Source organism: Vipera berus (assembly GCF_964194415.1).
Source record: "Vipera berus genome assembly, chromosome: Z".
Taxonomy (NCBI): domain Eukaryota; kingdom Metazoa; phylum Chordata; class Lepidosauria; order Squamata; family Viperidae; genus Vipera; species Vipera berus.
The window spans coordinates 46,814,553-46,838,079 of NC_138205.1; the positions used below are offsets into that span (position 1 = coordinate 46,814,553).

Genomic DNA, 23,527 nt, shown 5'->3' on the forward strand with positions numbered 1-23,527 from the left:
CCCATGGAACTCCCTATAAAGAATGTGGTCCCAAGGGTCCTGTACTCCATAAGGCACTTCCACCACAGCAGCCCGCCTCCAGCCCACACACATTTATGCAGTAACTCAGCATCCCTTCTCCAGCCTGCATGGACTCGCACAGCATTCCCCCATCCACTCCCTAGTACTCACCCAGCCTCCGACCTGCTTGTGAATCATCATATACTTGTAATTTCCAACCAGCTTTCCCATTTCCGTTGCTCTGGGGAAGCTGGCAGAAAATTGCAAGTCCCAAGTTGCATCTGAGGCCCTCATTTAGCAACTGACAACTTTCACCTGACAACAGCAACAGGCATTGCTAGGATTGCTATCAAGCAGTGCAGAAATTCTGGTCCCTATTATCATCAAGTGAGGACTATCTGTATCCTGAAATTTAAATTCCTGCTCCAATGAAGAAATGTTAATACTTGGAAAACTAATTTGATAATAGTTAAATTGACTTAGTTTTGGAATATGTTTCAATAAGAAGTTAACATGGGAAGCCTGTGGCAAAGAAAGGTCTTGTGGCAGTTTAGCTTTTTTGTTTGTTTGTTTGTTTCTGGTATGTTTCTACTGGACACACTCATCATACTGAAAGTCAGAATGCTGGGACATGCTTTGTGTGCAGCAACAGTAACTGGTTTTTCTCTGAAATTTACTTGTTGTTGTTAGTTGCGAAGTCGTGTCCGACCCATCGCGACCCTATGGACAATGTTCCTCCAGGCCTTCCTGTCCTCTACCATCTTCTGGAGTCCATTTAAGCTCACGCCTACTGCTTCAGTGACTCCATCCAGCCACCTCATTCTCTGTCGTCCCCTTCTTCTATTGCCCTCAATCTTTCCCAGCATTAGGCTCTTCTCCAGTGAGTCCTTCCTTCTCATTAGGTGGCCAATGTATTTGAGTTTTAGCTTCAGGATCTGGCCTTCTAAAGAGCAGTCAGGGTTGATCTCCTCTAGGACTGACCAGTTTGATCGCCTTGCAGTCTAAGGGACTCGCAGGAGTCTTCTCCAGCACCATAGTTCAAAGGCCTCAATTCTTTGGCGCTCAGCCTTTCTTATGGTCCAGCTTTCACTGCCATACATTGCAACTGGGAAGACCATAGCCTTGACTATACGCACTTTTGTTGACAGGGTGATGTCTCTGCTTTTTAGTGTGCTGTCTAGATTTGCCATGGCCATTTGCCATTTGAAATTTACTAATGGGCCTTTAACATTGGACATTTCTGTGTATTAGATCTTTTCTTAAAATTTGTATGAGCTATCACTAATAGCCGTTCCATCATTCAAATATATGTTGCTGTTGAAAAGTTTAGCTGTCTATACAGTCCCTCACTAATCTGCATGTCACATAAATGTGGGAACTTTAGTTCCCCAAATTCCCCGTTTAGCATGACTACAGTTGAGAACTCAGGGAGCTGAAGTCCATGCATCTGGGAAACTGGTAAATATTTAATCTCCATATCTTTTTTCTGTCACTATAGCTAGGTAAGGCTGGTAATCTATTTATTTTCTTATATTTTATGTTCTATCTGTGCCTTATTCAGGTGGAAGAATCTGGGGAACATGTGATCTTGGGAACAGGAGAGCTTTATCTTGACTGTGTAATGCATGATCTTCGGAAAATGTATTCAGAGATTGATATCAAGGTACTAATAATGCACCCACAGCAAAATACAGTGATACCATGTGCACAGTAATGTAATCCTGCAAATGTCACTCACACCTCAACATCTGTATTGAATGGTGGCACCAGCATGATGACATTGTTATACACCTCTTAATCTCCTCTCTTATAGATACTTGGGGATACAAAGGTGCTTGCCTTTTTAATACTACCCCTGAATTTGACTTCAATATGTGGTTTTTCCTGGGTCTTTCCATTTAAAATGAGTTTGGGAAATTGGATTATGGGCTGTCTACCTATTCTCATAATTTGTTTTTCAAAGGTAGCTGATCCTGTGGTCACATTCTGTGAGACAGTTGTGGAAACATCTTCCCTGAAGTGTTTTGCTGAGACACCCAATAAGAAGTAAGATCTTTGATGAGAGTCTTAAAAATGAGTCAATATAAAGAGTAGTGTTTGTTATGCTCAAAATGATCTGGAAACATTCAAGAAGCCATTTACTTAATTACTTAGTTATTTATGTTTCTTGTCTTTAAAATCCCTCAAATGAATTGGGAAAGAATTGATTTGGAAAAGTATTTTTGGAGGCCTATACATTGAACTACAAAAACCATTTTAAATCCTCCGTCGTCACAGTTATCCAAATTAGTAAGTTATTTCTGTTCCTTCTTTGGGTCAAAGTATTTTCTCTCCAGTTTTTACAGTTTTTCAACAATATAAGTATAATATTGCCTAGAAAAAAGTAGAGTAAGGTATTCTGAAATGTCCACAGGCCCTCTTACTCATAGTTGTTATTTGACTCCTTTCAGTAAATTTCAAAAAGAGAACGACTGCATAGGTTTGCAAATAATCTATTGAGAGCCACATTTTGTGGTGCCATCTCTTTGTCATTTTCCCCATTGTTCTGTTCTCACTAAATTGCTGGAGAAGAATTGATATAGTTTAAAGTGATTGTTTCTAATTAGCTCAATGCATATGTGTAGCTTGAGGAATACAGACTACTTTTTAAACTCAAAAAGACTTCAACCAGATAAAGAACCCCAGTTCACCTGCAGGTTCCAAGAGTTGAGTAAAAATTAAGTTAGATTCTTCCTTATTATAATAATTTCAAATGGGAAAACAGTTCTGAGTAAAGAAGCTCCAAATTGACATTTATCAATCAATGCCTTCATTTTAGAAACTATCTCGTCTACCCTTTGTTTTCCTTTGTCAGCCAAATAACATTTGTATCTTTGTTCAGAAACAAGATTACAATGATTGCTGAGCCTCTAGAAAAGGGCCTGGCTGAAGACATTGAGAATGAAGTTGTGCAAATAACATGGAACAGGTATGAATCTTCTAGAGATCTGCCAAGGTGGGAGAATTCATGAAGTAAATAATTCCTTTAATTTTGGCCCAGTGGTCCAGCTTTACCACTTGAGATGTGAGTTTATGGTTTTCATAAGGGTTCTACTATTACACCTGCCAGTTCCATTTCCTGTTTACACTGCTGTGAATAAATTGAGCCATTTTTTAAAAATGTCATATTTTAAAAATATGTTTATGTCTATAGGCATTACCCTACCATTGCAGCTTTGTTTGATGTGTCAAGGCCACTTTAATTCTTTCAAAAATGTGGTTAAAATGCTTAGCCATTCAATCCATAAACCATTGTTATAGAAAACAAGCCCATCCTTTAAGAGGCCTAGAGATTATGCCAGGATGCTAAGAAAAGCAGTCTTTCCTTTGAAAAAATATAAGGAGGAATTGACAAATATCTGTCAGAAAAACTATGGTGTATTTTCATGTTGGAGAAGAATATTAAGCTGTCTGACCGTTCTCTCCCTTTTGCTCATCAATATTTATATATCTCCTATTAGGAAAAAGCTGGGTGAGTTTTTCCAGACAAAATATGACTGGGATTTGTTGGCTGCTCGTTCTATCTGGGCCTTTGGACCAGATGCTACTGGACCAAACATCTTGGTGGATGATACTTTACCCTCAGAGGTAAGGATTCTGCAGAAGCTATTTACAGTAGATGGTTTTGAGCTTGTGATCAGCATCTTCTTTTTCTTCTTTACTTCCGTTTTTACCACTTTAGGTGTCAAGAGAGATAAGCATCCCAAGTGGATATTCATATCTAGGAATATTTAATAAAGCTATGCAATATTCAGGAAACAGGCCCATTTTAAATAAAAAAAGATGCTCAGTTGTAGGAGTATGAATATAGCACTCAGCAGCAAACTCATTGAAATAGCTGCTTTTTCCCTTGGATCATGCTATTGCTGCCACATAATCTTGAGAAAAGAGATGGTTGTTTTAAAAAGTTAAGATACGTGCTACATTTTATCAGACATTGCAAAGCAAAATTTTGGAACTGAATCAAAGCATTGTATAGTCCAAATATGTAATCCCGTATCTCTGAAATATGGAATGGAAATTATGGTAACAGAGAACTAAACAAGCAAAATGCAAGATATATTGAAACCTTCCACTGTCTGAAGGCACTGTTTTTCTTGCTGTCACAATGAATAAATGTAGGAAAATTGATCCTGGTCTACACTTCTAGTAACATGGAGTGTCATGAAAAAGAAATCTGGAGCTTTAAAGCGTGGAATCACTTTGTTCCAGCTCTAAAATATAATGCTGTGATATTTGCTTTTGGGAATGTGTTTCCAACTGAATTCGCACATTGTAGATCACAGTTTCATTTCACCATAGCTTGTTGAACAATCCCTTATGATCTGTTCCATGCATAATGTAATCCACGTAGATTAATTAACATATTGTGGGCTTAATATACAATAGACTGATTTCTCTGCTGCTTCTTTTGTTCAGGTTGACAAAACCCTCTTAGGTTCTGTGAAGGACAGTATTGTGCAAGGCTTCCAGTGGGGGACAAGGGAAGGGCCCCTGTGTGATGAATGTAAGTAAATGTGTTCAAAACAACCAAGCTGTTCTCAATGTTCTCAGGCCCATTCTGCTGACAGTATATTTGCAGCTCATAAAGCGACACATCTTAATGCATCAGAAATTACCGCAGTCCTGGTGAGAGTGGAATACCCAGTACTACTATTCTTCAGAAAGTTCCCACACTCTTGATTACTCTGTGCAACTGTGGTTTTCTGCTCAGTAGTGTAGATTACTCATTTATTTAACAAACAATATTTTTCCAGGAAAAAACATCTCAGGGAATTTCTTCAGATATTTTAAAAAAATTATCTTATCATCACTACCACTTTTCAGATGAATCAAAGTCTTAGAAAATATCCATCGTATAATATTGGTGTCAATGCTGCTAACATCAGATGTTTTTGCATTGACAACAGATGGAGATGCAGCCATTTTTATCTTCTAATAACACTGGACCTAGTGTGAGAACCAAGGTTGTTGAAATAAGAGATGATAAATGGCAGGCTTGGAGGGGAAGCCCGTGCTCTAAACTAATTGTGATTTATGACTGTTAACTGGAGGAGGGAATTGTGCTTTGATACTATGTGCTCAGGGGAGGGGAATTCAGTTTTTGGCTTCGATTATGTTAGTGCCCATGCTATGCTACTCAAAGATTCTTTAAGGTAAACAATACCTCGAAGTTCTTCAAAGAGTTTCATCTGTCGGAACCATGACAATTGGCCAGAATGCTCCATTAGCATCCATTGCTTTAGGTTCTTTTTATTCAGAGTCAAAAGTTAATTCAAGCAACTGAAAGAGCCTGCAGATAATTCTCAACCTATAATCATTCACTTAACAATGGTGCAAAGTGACAAGAAAAAAATTACTTATGATCTGTATTCATTTGTATACTATCGTCATACCATCCCCATAGTCATGTGAGTGCAATTAGGGCACTAGGCAACTGGCTCACACTTAAAACTAGTTGCAGCATTCTGTAGTCACATAATCATGATTTGCAAACTTTTTCACCAATTGTCCATTGGAGAAGCTAGATTTGCTTAATGACTGCAGTTATTTGGCTAGTGACCACTGTAAAATTTGTTGTAAAGTTCGGTCCAACTCAACATACGACCACAACCACTAACAACAAATTATGGTCCCTTTTATGGTTGTGAGTCAACATATGAATGACATTCAAAGCCTTTGTTGGAGCCCAGTATATAAAATGTGTACATTTTGGGATACAAGTACATTGAGAATAACAATGTGATATATTCTGTTTATATGAAGAAAGAATATTTGTTTACTCTCCCAGCCTCCTAAGTTAATACTGCATTTTTAATCGTATGAACAAATCTGTTCTTACTTATTATATTCTGTGCTCCCTTTTTCGCTAGTGATCCGCAATGTGAAATTTAAGATCTTGGATGCTGTTATTGCTCAGGAACCACTACATCGGGGAGGTGGACAGATCATTCCAACAGCCCGTCGGGTGGTGTATTCTGCCTTCCTCATGGTAAGAAACTTCTAACATAGAAACAAACACTAACTATCCTGGTTCAGTGACTTGATTTGCAAGACACACTAAGCTATGTTTTAGTTAGTCTTAACCATATGGGGACTATATATTCAGTCTTGGAGAAACAGAACCTTACTACTGATGAACTTTTTGGAGAGCATTTATCTCCAGCTAAACTCTCTTGCATGGTGTTTTCCTCAGGCCACGCCACGGTTAATGGAGCCATATTATTTCGTAGAGGTCCAGGCTCCTGCTGACTGTGTCTCTGCAGTGTACACTGTCCTGGCCAGACGTAGGTAAGTGGCAATTTTAAGCTATTTTAAAATTTAAAATAATATTAATTGAAATACTCTCTGGTGACATATTTCTTAAACATGGTACATAGTTTCTTGGAATTTAGTATTTGAAGTGCAGATTGTTCATAATGCAGCAGGCACTGTTTTAACCTTTTCTGGGGGGGGGAAGGAGGGGAAGGATTGAAAGGAGGGGAGGGACTGTCCTTTCTCATGTAAGAGTGAGGAAGGGCTCTATTGAACATCTCTGATATTGGCCAGGCTGACTTCTCACTGCTGTTTTAGGACCAAACTAGGTATTTTCTCACTAGAAAAAAGAAATGGGAAAGAAGTACCAGAATGATAAAAGAACTGGTCTCTTGGCAACTGTTGATTTATGCACTGTTTATTTCTCTGTTTCCATCTCAGGCTACAGTCATGTCCAGGGATATATAGTTCTTTTTAAAAGTATTCACAAAGGGCTCACCACTCCAATAATTACATATTGTTGATATTGAAACTTGAAACTTTTTATTGCAAAAATCAGCATAGCGCACAATGTGTGTTTGTGTGTATACGTACACACACACACACACACACACACAAAACCAATGAGGATATAGTTAAAACTGCTACAATAAATGGTAAAAACCAAAATGGTAAAAAGTCAAAGCAATAAGAATATATACTAGACAAGCTAAATCCTGATTAGAGATGAAATGGATAAAATCAAGATAAAATAAATTTTTATCTTGTATTTTATTTTTTTATTATTATATATTATAAAATTTTATTTTTATATAAAAGGATACAAGACAATAAAATAGGAAAATATCAGTTCGTTAAAAAGTGAATCTTAAATACCCAACCAAAACCAAAAACCATATAAAAATAACTTCCGAAAAGTTTTTAGAAAGAAGGGGGGATATTTTGCTCAGGAAAAAACAAATTTGTTAGCAACATTTGGGAGCAACATCTTCCTGATCATGAATTCTATCATATAATTTTGCAACATTATACATTATGATGCTTGCATCAGGCAATACGAAAGATGAAATGCTTGGGAGAACCTGGAAATATAGGTACTTTATATATGGCAATAATATTAACAAGCATTAGAATATGCTCAGTTTTTCTGCCTCCTCTTATGAAGAAGTAGCTGATGCTGTTTTTTATTTTATTTTTTATTTTTTGTAATGATGGTTCTGACTTGAAATCTGCTTCTGAAGACAGATGAGAAATTTATCTCCATCATGCCTTGTTTATTCATTTTGCAATGAGCTGGTTGTCTTTGCCAAGACAGATGTTTACATTCTTCCTTTTTCCTTTTCAGAAACTACACACATCCCACTTGATCTGTTCTCTTTTCCCCCCACCCCTACCTATGTTTTGATACCCCACCAATTTTTCTGTATAATAAAACTTGGCTGTTTCCTTGTGTCACATTGAGGCAAACATATCTCTCAGTTCAGAATTGGGTCAAATGTGAATCAAATGAGTTTGCTTTCTTTTTTGTATTTTTGCAGAGGCCATGTGACCCAAGATGCACCAATCCCAGGATCCCCTCTCTATACTATCAAAGCCTTTATCCCAGCTATTGACTCATTTGGATTTGAGACAGACCTCAGGACACATACCCAGGGACAAGCATTCTCACTCTCTGTCTTTCACCACTGGCAAGTAAGTGGTATGGAGGCATATTGTAAGCATATACATGAGAAAGAGTTTAAGATCGAAAATTCTCAAATTTTTATTAGAATTCACAGCCTGCCAGGCAGAATTCTTTAAAGAAGTGCCATGGATTTATGTAAGAGACCTTGTAAAATGTATATAAATTGATAAATTATCCCACATGCTTTTACAGGGGAAGAGGTCAAATGGCATGTTCTGAATGCTATGTTACTGATATATTTGTTTTTTTGTTAAGTTCTATTTTTGGTATGAGGGGAAAGGCAGAAATTTTGCTAATGTAGAAGAAGATTCCTGCTTGATAACCTTAAATCCCTGGTCATTGGGATATCCATTCAGCCTTTTTAACTTTTTTTCTATAACATCTCCTGCCTAAGCCATTAAGAAGTCAATATTGAGTTTCCTTCTGAATTTGAACAGTAAACATTTTACAAACCTGTTCCATGGTTGCCATATTTAACTACAACTACAATAGAAAGAAAGATCTATAAACACTTTTTACAATGGTAGAAGAGATCTATGAACTATAGGTAGTCCATTAAATATGTTTTAAATGCATATCTGTGATTTTGAGATGTGGACATGACTCTTTTGGAATGCTTTAAAAAGCATTCATTTAGTGCCAGACATGCACATATATATAAGTCTGCATGTGTGTATTCATTCATTCAGTAGAAACACATGTGGTAAACATTAAATTATTATTTTATTAATATTCCAGCATGAAGATTTTGAACATTTTATGTGTGTCATGATTTGGAAATTCAGCTTAACATTTACTAAATATGCCTGACATTACAGATTGTGCCAGGTGATCCCCTGGACAAGAGCATCGTGATCAGACCTCTTGAGCCACAGCCAGCCCCCCATCTGGCCAGAGAATTTATGATCAAAACTAGACGCAGGAAGGTAAGATATAGATGAGAAGCCAATTTATCTCTTGATTTCTGCAGTTCTTTCACTGCAATGGAATTCAGACTCTTGCCTTCTCCCCATTCCCCCATGTAATGATCACCATTCATTATTTTTCCTCCAGGGTCTAAGTGAGGACGTGAGCATCAGCAAGTTCTTCGATGACCCTATGTTGTTGGAATTGGCCAAACAGGATGTGGTACTGAACTATCCCATGTGATTATGCTGGATTTGGCTCAGTTCCTCCTCCTCTCTCACATAGTAGCATGTTCCCAGCAACACTGTTTTATTCTTTCTGCTACTATCCCATAGTCCAGACAGATTTTTGGCATACCAATTTTTATAAGAGCAGATCCCAGCTTTGTTGTGAACAAACCACTTTGACGATCATCCTACTTCGTTCTTCAATAAGGCTTTGTACCTTCCCTTAAAGAACTGAGCTGTGCTCATGTACTCGATTTACTATGTTGGAAAAGCATAATTTCAAACCCATTCAATTGTGTTCAATTTTTTTTAGAAAAAAAAATCTGTAACCAGTGTTAATTTATCTTTTTCTAAAACAATACCAAGCTGCTTGAAAGATTGGGGAAAAAATTAGTCTCTTCCATTCCAACTGTATTGTGACTTAATAATCCAGCTTGCTCACAGTGGTAGCATGGTGATTCTTTACTGCCAAATACTGTTTGGATTGTGAAAGATGGAGAACTCAACAATATAAGAGAACATTTACTGTCCTGTTAAAGTTAATAGGAGGTACAAATGTATAAAGTCCCATCTTTCTTGCTATCCCTAATTCATCAAAGTTTGACTTTGGACATCTGATTTAGGTTTTGATGTAGGAATAAAGAGAATAAATATTTTTTATGTCTTGAAATATACCTGCCTGGGTCTAATTCTTGGTTTCATTTCTATATGTGGGAATGAAAGAAATCTCTCCTTCCACCAGTACCATTCAGAATTATACTGAAAGGCCAATGGGTCCACTTCAAAATGTTACTTCTATTGTTGAATTTTGCTAGTGATATTTTTCCATCTGAAAATAGAGGCCAAAAATTCAAGCAAAACTCTCTTTTATTGAATTGGATTCCATAATTATTTAGGATTGCAACATTTGTTTAGGATCTGGAGCGGCCATTATCAGCTGTTCTTACCAAAGCTGTAGTTTTAACTAGAGATAACGAGGATTGAGCCATGTAGCTATAATTATAGGTCTGCTGCTAAGCTTTGGCTCTATTCCTTCTTTCTATAACCTTCATTTAGCAATAATTATTCAGCAAAAAGCTTGCTTATTTATTTAGCCACCCATTTATTGATCCTACATGGCTTATAATAAAACAAAATACATAAAGTACACAATATAAAAAAATTGAGAAAATATACCCTCTCGCTGGCATTGCCCACCTGAGCCCAATTGAGGTAGCAATAGATGCTGAGAGAGCTAAGCAAGAGAATGATCCTGAATTGACATGTGCCCCAAGCCAGCTGACTCCAATCTAGGAACAGCTTTATGGCAAAGGACAAACATTCTTGAAGGTATGCAAGAACAAAATCAAACTAAAAGATGGATGAAGGAGATCAAGAAGCAAGGAATAACATTAAAGGAGGATATGGCTGAAGCATTTGACCTTGCTTATACTACTTGGAGGACCCTCTTAGCAGATAGCAACATGCTGTGTGAATGTGGAGAGATGCAGAGCTTGGCCCATCTGCTGATATGTTGGCTACTAAGAAATATCAATTGATAATGACTTATTTTTGCCAATGACAAGCCAAGATGGTGGCTTCATTCTGGCAGTCTAAAATTTGATCTAACACGGAAGAAGAATGAAATAAAAATACATAGTAGCCTATGCATTTCTAGCTTTGGTCTTGGTTGGGTATGGCTCTATACATCTTCAAACTACTTGCCTACTATATGTCCCATATTTTATATTCACGTTTCTTTAGCCCTATCTTCCAAATTACAAAATTTATTGTTCTTAATCTTGAATTTCACATTCCCAGAATTTGAGTTTGTAGAATTCTGTATAAGCATTTATATATATCAATGTCCTCAAATCTGAGTAAATAGTCCTACAGAAAGCCACCTACTGTATCCAATATACGTATTTTTCAAGGAGCAAGTCATTTAAAATAGTGGTGTTATGAAGAATTTTGTGAGAAGGCCAAGAAAAAAATGAAAAATCATGTTCTAGGTTCTAGAACATTTGAAGGGACTAAAGATCAGAGTAAAGGGAATGAATGTAAAATTAGTTTATTTGATCAAGGTTAAAATAGATAGGACATCTCTGGCAACAATGGACTTTTGCTAACATCAGGAATTAAATGTTTAGGTTTTATTTATAGATAACACAAAATAGGAGAAGTAGAAATTATTGGTTATGATGTAGGCTGTGTGACTTTGACCCAAAAGTGGGTGCCATTTTTCACAATGGACACAATTCATTGTGGCTGCTTCAAAAATGGCACCCACTTCTGAGATGGAGCCACATAGTCCAGGGATGCTGGCGTGGGGGGAAGCAGTCCACTTGCCTTCCTCAGTGTGAGCTCTGGAGATTTTTCCAAAGATAAGTGTAGGGATGCTCCTTTGTAGCTCTTTTCTAAATGAATAAGGTATTGTACTTTTCAGTAACACCTTTCTAAGAAAAAAAACATTGGAATGGGGATCTTAAGGAAACACAAGCTATGTTAATGAATAATAGAAGCTTCAGGGAGCATTTTTTTTCTGGAAAGCTAACCAGATTCTTTCAGTTTTGTTAGAGTTGCCACTAGAAATTTCAGAGCCATTGAAGATAAAGAGACAAACAATTGCCAACCATATCCCAGCTTTCTGATTCAGGAAGTGATCTCTGTATAGGCTACGAACTGCATCTGTGAGAGAAAGAATACTGTATTATTACAGCAAAGGGAATTAGGAAGTAGATTACAGAAAATACAATACTGTTTCCAGCAAGCAGCTGATACTGTTTTTGCAATTAACCGCGTGGGGCAATTATTTGGCCACCCTCATGCTCCCCCCCCCATTTCCTCTTTTCAAACCACTTTCCAGGCTTAGGGGCCAGGTTCTATATTTTAATCCACAATATCATCTTCACATAGTACTCAGTTTGATTGCAGCCTTCTTTGACAAAGTTTGTCTTGTCAAAATCCTGCTCCTGCCATTCTCTGAATTTTAATAAAAAGTTCTTTAAAGCACCCACATCTTCAAAAAAGAAAAGAGCTGAGTTCGGTCAGTTAATTTCCATGGTATGACAAGTATTGAAGTTGCGAAGGAATGGAGATTTCTGATTTTAAGTCTTAAACCATTCTTCTCCAATCTGATGCCATACAGTTATGTTACTCGAATAATGCCTAAAGCCACACTCTCTCGTGTCTGGGAATCAGGGGAATTGAATCCAGAATATCCAATAGGAAGGGACTGCTTTAGATATCATATTTTGAGTAAATTGTCTAGATTACTGGGTACCAGTATGTGGTTCTACTTGGTGGCTTCTGCACTTTGCAATTGTGGTGACAGAGACAACAACACAAGAGCATACTGCCCATTGTGTCCTGATCAGTGTACACTTGAAGCCCTCATGGCAGCAATGACAATCACAGTGTTGGTAGTTTCTTAGTAAGATCTGTTTAACATATACAATACATACATATACATACATACATATATATACACACACACACACTGTGTATTTGTGTGTGTGTGTGTGTGTGTGTGTGTGTGTATGTATGTATGTATGTATGTATGTATGTATGTATGTATGTATTTGTTAAGTATTTTAGAATACCTTGCTAGGCCTAAATACAGGCCAAACCTTATTGCCTGTATCAGCCTAACCTAAGGCCGTCCACAAGCTGTAGTCACAACTGTGACAACTTATTATTTGTGTAAATTTTTTGGATTGCTAACAAAGAGAGCAAAGATGAGAACAAATGAGTTTGAAATGGCCATATCAGTCTCCCTTTAATTCTTTGTTAGCAATCCAAAAAATTTACACACACACACACACACATATATAAATTTTATATTTTAAATTGTATGTCATATAGTATTCCTTATATTAATTGTGATGCTTGTGACATGAATGAATAAACATATTTTGGTGTCTTTCCTTGTATGCCTACTGCCTTACAAAGGGTCATGGTGCCATCGAGACAAGTCAAGGCAGTTACCCAAATGAATCAGGTGAACAGACTTCATATTTGCCCTCCCTTTCAGTTGATAAATGGCATTGGTTGCCACAACCACAAGCCCGATCATATCTGTAAGGCCAGAAAAACCAGAGAATCAAAATTCTAGAGGAGGTGATACTTCTGTCAACGGCAGAACAGAATGCCATTTAAAAGTCTAAAATGATCATAAAGGCTCTTCCAAATTAGACAGGAGCCTGTATATGTTTGATCCTGGCATTGAAAATAGACATTTTTATTAATCACTGAGGTTCATAATTATTTACAAACCTCTATACATCTGCAAGATCAGCAGCTGTTCTAAAGATAAATTCTATAACCCAAAATAGGCAGGACTGCTCCTTTTTTTTTCTTCGTGGTAAGAGAGGACCATCTAATCATCTCCTAGATTGTAATATTTCTGTTCACGTTTTATTACCCATATGCTAAAGGTTATGGACAATTGCCAAATAAGGAAAAGCTGAGATCTAATGTTATATACGGTAGTTTTAAATTCCATTCAGTTATATTTTGTTATGGATTGTTGCTGCAGCTTATTTTGGGAGGCCTTTAAGAAAATGTGGGGTTAACAGACTGAATTTATTTATATTAAGTGGTTGTGTGAGCCACAATTAGATTGGCAAAGAGCAAATACAAGTATTCTTTTAAGAGAAGATATAGCTCAGCGACAATAAACATCCCGGACAGCATATAGAAATATAAGCCTCTTAGAACTTGAGGTGAGAAATCTATACTAGGGATTTTAGTTAATTGCGATTTCTAAGTTCACTATTGGCCAACTTGGTGTGAACTTGTAATTGAACAGCTTCTGGAAAGCCACAGATTCACCACCTTGGCATATAGCTTTCTGCAACCTGGGAACTTCAAGAAGTCTGGAATCCACTTAGTATCAGCACAACTAACCATTGGCCATAGAGCTTGGAGATGATGAACCTTTTAATTTATACTAACTGGAGGACAGAAGATTGGGAAAAACTAGATGGGGGATGGCTATGCAGAATTCTGACATAATAATAATAATAATAATAATAATAATAATAATAATAATAATAATAATAATAATAATAATAATAAGAAGAAGAAGAAGAAGAAGAAGAAGAAGAAGAAGAAGAAGAAGTAGTTGGAAAGGACCTTGGAGGTCATCTAGTCCAACCCCCTGCTCAGGCAGGAAACCTTATACCATTTCAGACAAATGGCTGTCCAGTCTCTTCTTAAAAACCTCCAGCATTGGAGCATTCACCACCTCTGGAGGCAGGTTGTTCCACTGGTTAATTGTTCTAACTGTCAGGAAGTTTCTCCTTAGTTCTAGGTTGATTTTCTCCTTGACTAGTTTCCATCCATTGCTTCTTGTCCTGCTTTCAGGTGCTTTGGAGAATAGCGTGACTCCCTCTTCTTTGTGGTAGCCCCTGAGATATTGGAACACTGCTATCATGTCACCCTTCACTCTTCTCTTCGTTAAACTACACATACCCAATTCCAGTAACCGTTCCCTATATGTTTTAGCCTCCAGCTCCCTAATCATCTTTGTTGCTCTTCTCTGTACCCTTTCTAGAGTCTCAACATCTTTTTTACATCATGGTGACCAATACTGATGCAGTATTCCAGGTGTGGCCTTACCAAGGCATTGTAAAGTGGTATTAGTACTTCACTTGATCTTGATTCTATCCCTCAGTTAATGCAGCCTAGCACTGTGTTGGCTTTTTTGGCAGCTGCAGCTGCAGTGTTAGCTACATTTCTAGCTAACACTTCACTGGTCATCATGTTTGGTACCCCTTTTGTGCCTACCATAAACATGCTTGGGGGCCTTTTGGTTTCAGTATTCCATGCCTGCTTTATCCACAGAAATACCCTAGGCTGTGTTCTTTCTGTAGTTGCTTTTGACATTGCTCCTATGTTAGCATTATTTTTAAGGCAAACTTTCAAAGATTCTCCTTACCAAATGCTCCATAACTTTCATCAGTAGATATTCTTTGTCATTTACCTTTTCTTCTGGGAAGATAGGCACCCAACCTGAAAATGCCTCAGATCTTTCTGAGTCTAGTATTTTTGCAAATACAACAAGCTTCTGTTTTCTTTTACAACACATTAGCTTTCCACTTTTTAAAATTGTGCCTTATCAAATAAACCTGTTACATGTGTATATGCATGTGTGTTTATATGGTATGTTTTTGTTCTTGTCTCTTTACAGTGGATATAAGAAATCTACACTTCCCTGTTAAAATGCCAGGTTTTTTTGGGGGGGGGGAAAGACCAATATAAATCACTTCAGAACTTCCCACCTTTTATATAATATATAAGACATAAAATTCAGTTGAAAAAATTGAAATCTTTTTAGGGGAAAATAACAATGCAAAGAATGCAAGTCAAAATGAACAAGATAGTAAAAGAACACCTATTCACTCTAGACAAGTTCAAATCACCAGGACCAGATGGATTATACCCCAGTTCTGAAAGAATTGGCAGATGTGATCTCAGAACCACTTGAACCATATCTTTCAACCATCCTGGAGCATCTGGGAACTATCGGATGAGTTGGAAAGGGCTGATGTAGTTCTCATCTTCAAAAAAGGGGGACAAAAATGGCTCCAGGAAACTACAGACCTATCAGCTTGATATCAATAACGAATGATTCTGGAAAAGATAAGCAACAAATCTGCAAACATCTAGAGGCAAACAAAATCAACCAAAAGCCAAGATAGGTTTGTCAAACACATCATGCCAAACAAATCTTATTGCTTTCTTTGACAAAGTGACAAAATTAGTGGACCAGCAAAATGTTGTGTATATAATTTATCTGGACTTCAGTACGGTATTTGATAAAGTAAACCACAACCCACTATTTGATAAGATAGAAAAATGTGGGTTAGACAGCTTCACCACCAGATGGATTTGTAACGGGCTGACCAACCGTACTCAATGTGTAGTCCTTGATGGAAAAACATCTACGTGGAGGGAAGTATGCAATGGAGTACTCCATGCCTCTGTCTTAGGCTCAGTACTCTTCAATATCTTCATCAATTAATCTTCATCAAGGGATAGAAGGGAAATTCATCCAATTTATAGACAACACCAAGCTGGCAGAACATAGGCTTAAGATACAGAAGGATCTTGTCAGTCTTGAACTGGACCCTATCTAACAAAATGAAAATCAGTGGTGAGAAAAGTAAAGTTCTATCTTTAAGCAAGAAAAAAAATGCACAGATATAGAATAGGTGGTATCTGACTCATTAGTAGTCACTGTGAGAAGGATCTTGGAATCCTAGTGGAAAATCACTTAAATAGAGCCAGCAGCTGCCAAAAAAGCCAGTTCTAATCTGCATTAACAGGGATAGAATCAATATCACACAAAGTATTATGTGGTATTATATTATGGTCTTACCAAAGCACTTGTATAATGCCTTGGTAAGACCACACTTGAATATTGCATGCAGCTTTGGTTGCTGTGATACAAAAAAGATGTTAGACTCTAAACTAGAGTGCAGAGAAGAGTAAAGATGATTAGGGGACCGGAGGCTAAAATGAAGAATGGTTGCAGGAATTGGATATGTCTAATTTAATGAAAAGAATTAAGAGTGAAAAGAATAGGGGTGACATATAGCAGTGTTCTAATATCTCAGGGGTTGCCATAAAGAAGAGGGAATTAACATATTCTCCAAAGCACCTGAAGGCAGCATTGAGTGGAAAGTAATCAAGGAGAGAACCTACTTAAATATAAGAAATTTCCTGACAGCTAGAACAATTAATCAGTGGAACAACCTGCCTCCAGAAATTGTGGGTGCTCCAACACTGGAGATTTTTAAGAAGAGATTGGACAGCCATTTGTCTGAAATGGTATAGGGTTTCCTGCTTGAGAAGGGAGTTGGACTAGAAGACTTCCAATGTCCCTTGCAACTGTTATTTTGTGTACATCCCTTTTCAGGTGACCCCACAGATTTTCAGTTGAATTCAGATACAGGCTCTGCATGAGCCATTCCAAAACTAAGATCTTCCTCTGGTAAAGTCATTCTTTTGTTGATTTGGAGGTATGCTTTGGATTGTTGTGTTGAAAAGTGAAATTACTCTTCATCTTTAGCATTATATAAGAAACCTGAAGGTTTTCTGCCAAACCTGACTGATAGTTGGAACTGTTATAATTCCCTTCACCTTGACTAAAGCCCCAGTTGCAGCTGAAGAAAAGCAGACCCAAAGCATCATGCTGCCATCATCATGCTTCATTGTGGATATGGAGTACTTTTGGTGATGCAGAGTGTTGGTTTTGCACCAAACATACAATTATAGCCAAAAAGTTCAATCTAGTCTCATCCCATATAGCACATTTTCCCACATGCTTTTGTCAGATTGATATAGATTTTGGAAAATGTAGCCAGGCTTGGATATTTTTTCTTTGTAAGAAATCCTTCCATCTTGTGGAAGGAGGTAGCAAAACTACATCATGTTTTATTAAGAATTAGATAGCTGAGGAGAGGTCATCTTGAAATAAAGCTATTTCTACATGGTCACTAAGAGCTAACACCAATTTGATGCCTGTCTATCTATCAATTTCTTTCAAGGAATTATTTCCTCAAGCGCAGGTAAGGATGTTTCCCCGAATTAAAAAGACTGTATAATCAAAAGTAGGAATAAAAATTGATATATTTTACAATGGATAATGAGAAGTTCTAAAGAAAGCTATTTCCAGATCACTTATACCGTCAAAAAAAGTCAGTGGAAAGAGGAAAGAAACCTAATTGCTTGCCTGAGCTTTTGGTAAGAAAGATGTCATTTTTCTGGTGCTAAATTTAAGTCCATTGTATCTCTTACAAATCCACTTGAACAGACTGTTTAATGCTCTGATGACTGCTGAAAAGATTCTGAAACATTAACTTTATTTTATCTCCTAGAAATGGTCATTTCATCAATTTGGTTCTTTAATTTCTTCTTGTGACAGACTGGCTGTATTTTTACAACATATTGTAGTGAATGATGGCCAAAGATTGATTTGCTATTGATATAAAGCAGGTGATCACTTAGCAGTTAGGTGTGTATAATTAACAGAAAATTTGTTATTTGGGCTAATCATGGGTATGAGTCTTGCAAACAACCATTATGACAGAAAAGTAACATAACGAGATTTTAAATAATTGTTTAATATAAGCTAAGCAAAACCATAGATATAATAGAAAACCAGACCTCAAAATCTGAATTAAGAATAATATTTCAATAGAAAAACAGGACATGCCTCTTATCTGCCTCTGTTTCTCTTTTCCTCTGCCTGGCTGCCTCCCTTCTTTCTTTCATGAATTTCTATCTTCCCACTAGATATGTGTTACAATGTATTTCACACACAGGATGTTTACAGCAAAGGCCTCGGCTGGAGCAAGCAGCTGCTCATATCCACTCCCCAGGCCTGTGATGGAAGGAATGTAATTAAAAACAATCAAATTCCAGGTCTGCTGGATGTAGAAACAATGTCAAGTGGAAAACTTTCAGTGGTGGTGTGTGCAAATGTGTCATCAATGATTCAGTTAAAAAGTGGAGCACAATTTTCCATTCAGAAGAATGAAGCTGAAAAACCACTTCACGGGCCGGATCCGGCCCCCGGGCCTTGTGTTTGACATGTCTGATCTAGAAAATACAAAATGCAAAATATTGAACTCTCAGGATTGAGTTTTATCAGTTTTACTACCATAAATAAAACAATTCCTTCAGCTCCTCATTTTAAATACTGAACACACTTTAGATAAAACTTTTCATTATGTGCAGCCCAAGGCAATATAAATTATTATACAAGCAAATTAACAATTCCCTCTATTGTCCAATTCTAAATCCATCCTGGTCTGAAATGATAGCAGAAATCCTTAAAGTAATGAACTATCAATTTCATCACTAATGAATAGCTCTAAGCAGCTTCACAAAACATGCTCAATCCAAGAAGTTAATTAACAGAAAGCAGGTATGCAGCAGTATTCATTCTGTCTGGTACAATTCTTTACACTCATAGATGGTTTATTTGAGATATAGCATGTGGCTTAAACCTAGAACACATGCCATTTCTGCTTAGTTCTAAACAGAATTTGAAATCGAGGTTTGTTATTGATTTCACACTCTACATAGCAATAAATGGAAATGATAGCCTCTCCAGATTCAACCAACATGATGAATCTCAGCCAAATCACTTGTGATGGTCGGGAAGTTTTACAGGATGAGGTTATGATAATGGCATACATTTTCTGTTAACTAAGTGACATAGTTGAGAATGTTGCATTAAAAACACCTTCTGAATCTAATTCAATTAAATAATAGATTTTGTTTTCACAGTTTATCAGCTGGCTTCACACTTTATGCTAATCTGTGATTTCCCTAACCATAGTATATTGATTAGCTAGATTTGTAACACACTGAACCATGATTTACAAACCACATGGTTAATCATACTAAATTAAAATAAAACCAGCCACATTGCAGCTGCATGTAGCTTATGAGACCTGCATTCTTATGTTCAAGCTTACTAATTGCTGACATCTGGAATGGTGTACTCTGGGAAAACTAAAATACAAGCCTTCTGAGTCATGGAAACTTAGAAAACAAAATAAGTGTATGGTTTCCAAGGCTACCCTATGAAGAACAGGGTGCAGAGCACAGCCTTAGCTATAAAAGCATCTCTTTAGTTACTAAAGTAAAAACATATGTTTTCTATTATCGTAAATCAAGCTAACAATCACAACTCTGTTTTTAATTGTATATTCAGTACTAACCCTTTCATAACATTTTAAATGAAACCATAAAGCATAGAAAACACAATAGGAAATTTAATGCAAAAATTGAGAGCCAATATTTTGAATGATCAGTTTTTGGAAAAATTCCTTGCTTATTGTCTTATCATTCTGTTCATGCTATTTTATTTTATATCTTCCTGAAAACGTATACCCTCTTTTTTATTTTTATTGATTTTAAATCCAGCTTTCATCTTTGGGGCTACTATAACAGCAACAGTGCCCTCTGGAGAGGAGAAGTAAGATAAACTTCAGGATTGCAGTCATGACCACACAATTAAACCCTGTTGCTTTTCTTATTTGTGGATTATAGCCATGTAAGGCACACATACAAAAAAATGGCAGAGCCTGAACTGCAGCCAGCATCTTGAATTTTTGCCCCCCCGGCATCCCTTCAATTGTGACCCTGCAGATCTGTGCATGCCTACTATAACAAAAAATCAAACAAACCCCAAACACTCAAAATAATGACTGTTATCATCATCTTCAAATCAAGAAAGAAAATCAAAATTAACATTCAAAACAAAGAAATAGCACTTGCCTCTGTCTTGTTATGGCAGAATTTATATTATTATTATAATATCTATTATTTCTAATAACTTTCTCACTTGATTTGTTATACTTTGTTTTAATATGATAGACTAAGTATGTGCTGCATTCAACCATCTTTTCTCATCATGTAGGGCAGGGAAAGTATTTCTTCTCCTTCCCTAATTCTTTTTGAGTTTGATTTCAGTATATTTCAAAGAAATTCTAGTCTGAAAAGCAGAAGCCAACCCCACCCCACCCCCCAAAAAAACCTGGTTGTGAGGTTGGTGGCCTTAGGAGGGAAATTATCAAATCCATAAAACTACATATTGTCTCTCTTAATATGACATACTTAATTTGATGGGCAATTTGAGGTTCGCAACATTGTACAACAGGTAGCAACCAAAACCATCCCAAAGAAAAAGAAATGCAAGAAAGCAAAATGGCTGTCTGAGGAAGCTTTGCAAATAGCTGAGGAAAGGAGGGAAGCGAAAGGCAAGGGAGAAAAAAAAAGATATGCCCAATTAAATGCAGAATTCCAAAGAATAGCTAGAAGAGATAAGAATGCCTTCTTAAATGAACAATGCAAAGAAATAGAAGAAAACAATAGAATAGGGAGGACCAGAGATCTTTTCAAGAAAATTGGAGAGATGAAAGGAACGTTTCATGCAAAAATGGGCATGATAAAGGACCAAAACGGCAGGACCTAACAGAGGCAGAAGAGATTAAGAAGAGGTGGCAAAATTACACAGAAGAACTATACAAGAATGAGCTTAACGTCCCAGATAATCACAATGAGGTGGTCACTGACCTCGAGCCAGACATCCTAGAATGTGAAGTGAAGTGGGCCTTAGAAAAGCTGAGCAACAACAAAGCTAGTGGAGGTGACATTATTCCAGCTGAGCTATTCAAAATCTTAAAAGACGATGCAGTAAAAGTGCTACACTCAATTTGCCAGCAAATTTGGAAAACTCAAGAGTGGCCACAGGATTGGAAAAGATCAGTTTACATTCCAATTCCAAAGAAAGGCAGTGCCAAAGAATGTTCAAACTATCGCACCATTGCACTCATTTCTCATGCTAGTAAAGTTATGCTTAAAATTCTACAAGCTAGACTCCAGCAGTATGTGGATCGAGAACTACCAGAAGTACAGGCAGGATTTCGAAGAGGCAGAGGAACTAGAGATCAAATTGCTAACATACGCTGGATCATGGAGAAAGCTAGAGAGTTCCAGAAAAACATCTACTTCTGCTTCATTGACTATGCTAAAGCCTTTGGTTGTGTGGATCATAACAAACTTTGGCAAGTCCTTAAAGAGATGGGCATACCAGACCATCTTATTTGTCTCTTGAGAAATCTATATGCAGGCCAAGAAGCAACAGTGAGAACTGTACACGGAAGCACTGATTGGTTCAAAATTGGGAAAGGAGTCCGGCAAGGCTGTATACTGTCGCCTTGCCTATTTAACTTATATGCAGAGCACATCATGAGAAAGGCAGGGCTAGATGAATCAAAAGTTGGAATTAAGATTGCCAGAAGAAACATCAACAACCTAAGATATGCAGATGATACCACTCTAATGGCAGAAAGTGAAGAAGAACTAAAGAGGCTCTTGTTGCGGGTGAAGAAGGAGAGTGCAAAACTTGGGTTGAAACTAAACATTAAGAAAACCAAGATCATGGCATCTGGCCCTCTCAACTCCTGGCAAATAGATGGGGAAGAAATGGAGGTAGTGACAGATTTTATTTTCCTGGGCTCCAAGATCACTGCAGATGGGGACTGTAGCCAAGAAATTAAAAGACGCTTGCTCCTGGGGAGGAAAGCCTTGGCAAATCTAGACAGCACACTAAAAAGCAGAGACATCACCCTGTCAACAAAAGTGCGTATAGTCAAGGCTATGGTCTTCCCAGTTGCAATGTATGGCAGTGAAAGCTGGACCATAAGAAAGGCTGAGCGCCAAAGAATTGAAGCCTTTGAACTATGGTGCTGGAGAAGACTCCTGCGAGTTCCTTGGACTGCAAGGCGATCAAACCGGTCAGTCCTAGAGGAGATCAACCCTGACTGCTCTTTAGAAGGCCAGATCCTGAAGCTAAAACTCAATACTTTGGCCACCTAATGAGAAGGAAGGACTCACTGGAGAAGAGCCTAATGCTGGGAAAGATTGAGGGCAATAGAAGAAGGGGACAACAGAGAATGAGGTGGCTGGATGGAGTCATTGAAGCAGTAGGCGTGAGCTTAGATGGACTCCAGAAGATGGTAGAGGACAGGAAGGCCTGGAGGAACATTGTCCATAGGGTCGCGATGGGTCGGACACGACTTCGCAACTAACAACAACAACAACAATTTGATGGGCAAGGCGGATATGCAAGATGGCAGGCATGATGTTATGATGCAATACCCATGTTGTTTGCATGTCTATAGGAGTAGCAAGGGGGAAGTCAGAATGATGCATACACTATCACAATGTCACAAGTCCTGCACCTTTCCTACGTTCATTGGAAGTTTGCATAGAGTCCCCCAAAAGGGCAGAGATAGCTGCACGCTATTTAATTTCCTAATAAAAACAGCAGGATAAATTTGGTTTACAGATAACCATGATCCAGCAAGTTAAGAATCTGGTAAGCCTCTGTAAACAGAAATGCATTTAGTCATATGTATTATTATTTTATTTCTTCATGTATTTATTTACGCTTGGTGGGCCGCATATGGCCTGCATGGTATATGTTGTGCAGGCCTGTCTTGTGGAAGATATGATTTGGGGTATCTCTCAGTGCCTCCTAATCTACTTACCAAAAAGAACAGTGGCACATAGACATAACTGGGCATCTCCTCTGTACCTTCAATTGCACTTCCTCTTTTTAAAACAAGATTACTAACTTTGGAGTCTTCTTTCCTGTTTTCTTCCCTAAGTACGTACACATACAAAGGAGCAGTTTCCTTGCAATTCTGCCTGGCAATATATAGCAAAGTGAGTTATTACTCCAGAACTCCCTTTTCCAGAAGCACAACATGCTTCCTCTAACATGGTTATCAGTCCAGCACAGGGAAAGAAGCAAAGAGTTCTGTGAAAGAAAAGGAAAGGTTATGACTATGTCATGTTTGCCATTCTTTAAGGAGGTACTAAAAAGGAAAGCAGCTAATTTTTCAGAAAT

The 23,527-nt window shown here is 37.5% G+C and overlaps 1 protein-coding gene across 1 annotated transcript in view; it reads left to right on the forward strand.

Annotated features, from left to right (window-relative positions):
* EFTUD2 (elongation factor Tu GTP binding domain containing 2) overlaps positions 1 to 9,781 on the forward strand; it is a 43,950-nt gene extending 34,169 nt beyond the window's left edge. Inside the window, exons 19-28 of the mRNA XM_081343242.1 lie at positions 1,562 to 1,663; positions 1,964 to 2,046; positions 2,882 to 2,968; positions 3,501 to 3,627; positions 4,459 to 4,546; positions 5,913 to 6,031; positions 6,236 to 6,330; positions 7,833 to 7,986; positions 8,797 to 8,904; positions 9,032 to 9,781. Of these exons, the coding sequence (XP_081199368.1) occupies positions 1,562 to 1,663; positions 1,964 to 2,046; positions 2,882 to 2,968; positions 3,501 to 3,627; positions 4,459 to 4,546; positions 5,913 to 6,031; positions 6,236 to 6,330; positions 7,833 to 7,986; positions 8,797 to 8,904; positions 9,032 to 9,127 (1,059 nt within the window). The 3' untranslated portion in view covers positions 9,128 to 9,781. The remainder of the gene's footprint in view (positions 1 to 1,561; positions 1,664 to 1,963; positions 2,047 to 2,881; positions 2,969 to 3,500; positions 3,628 to 4,458; positions 4,547 to 5,912; positions 6,032 to 6,235; positions 6,331 to 7,832; positions 7,987 to 8,796; positions 8,905 to 9,031) is intronic.
* Positions 9,782 to 23,527: the final 13,746 nt, after the last annotated feature.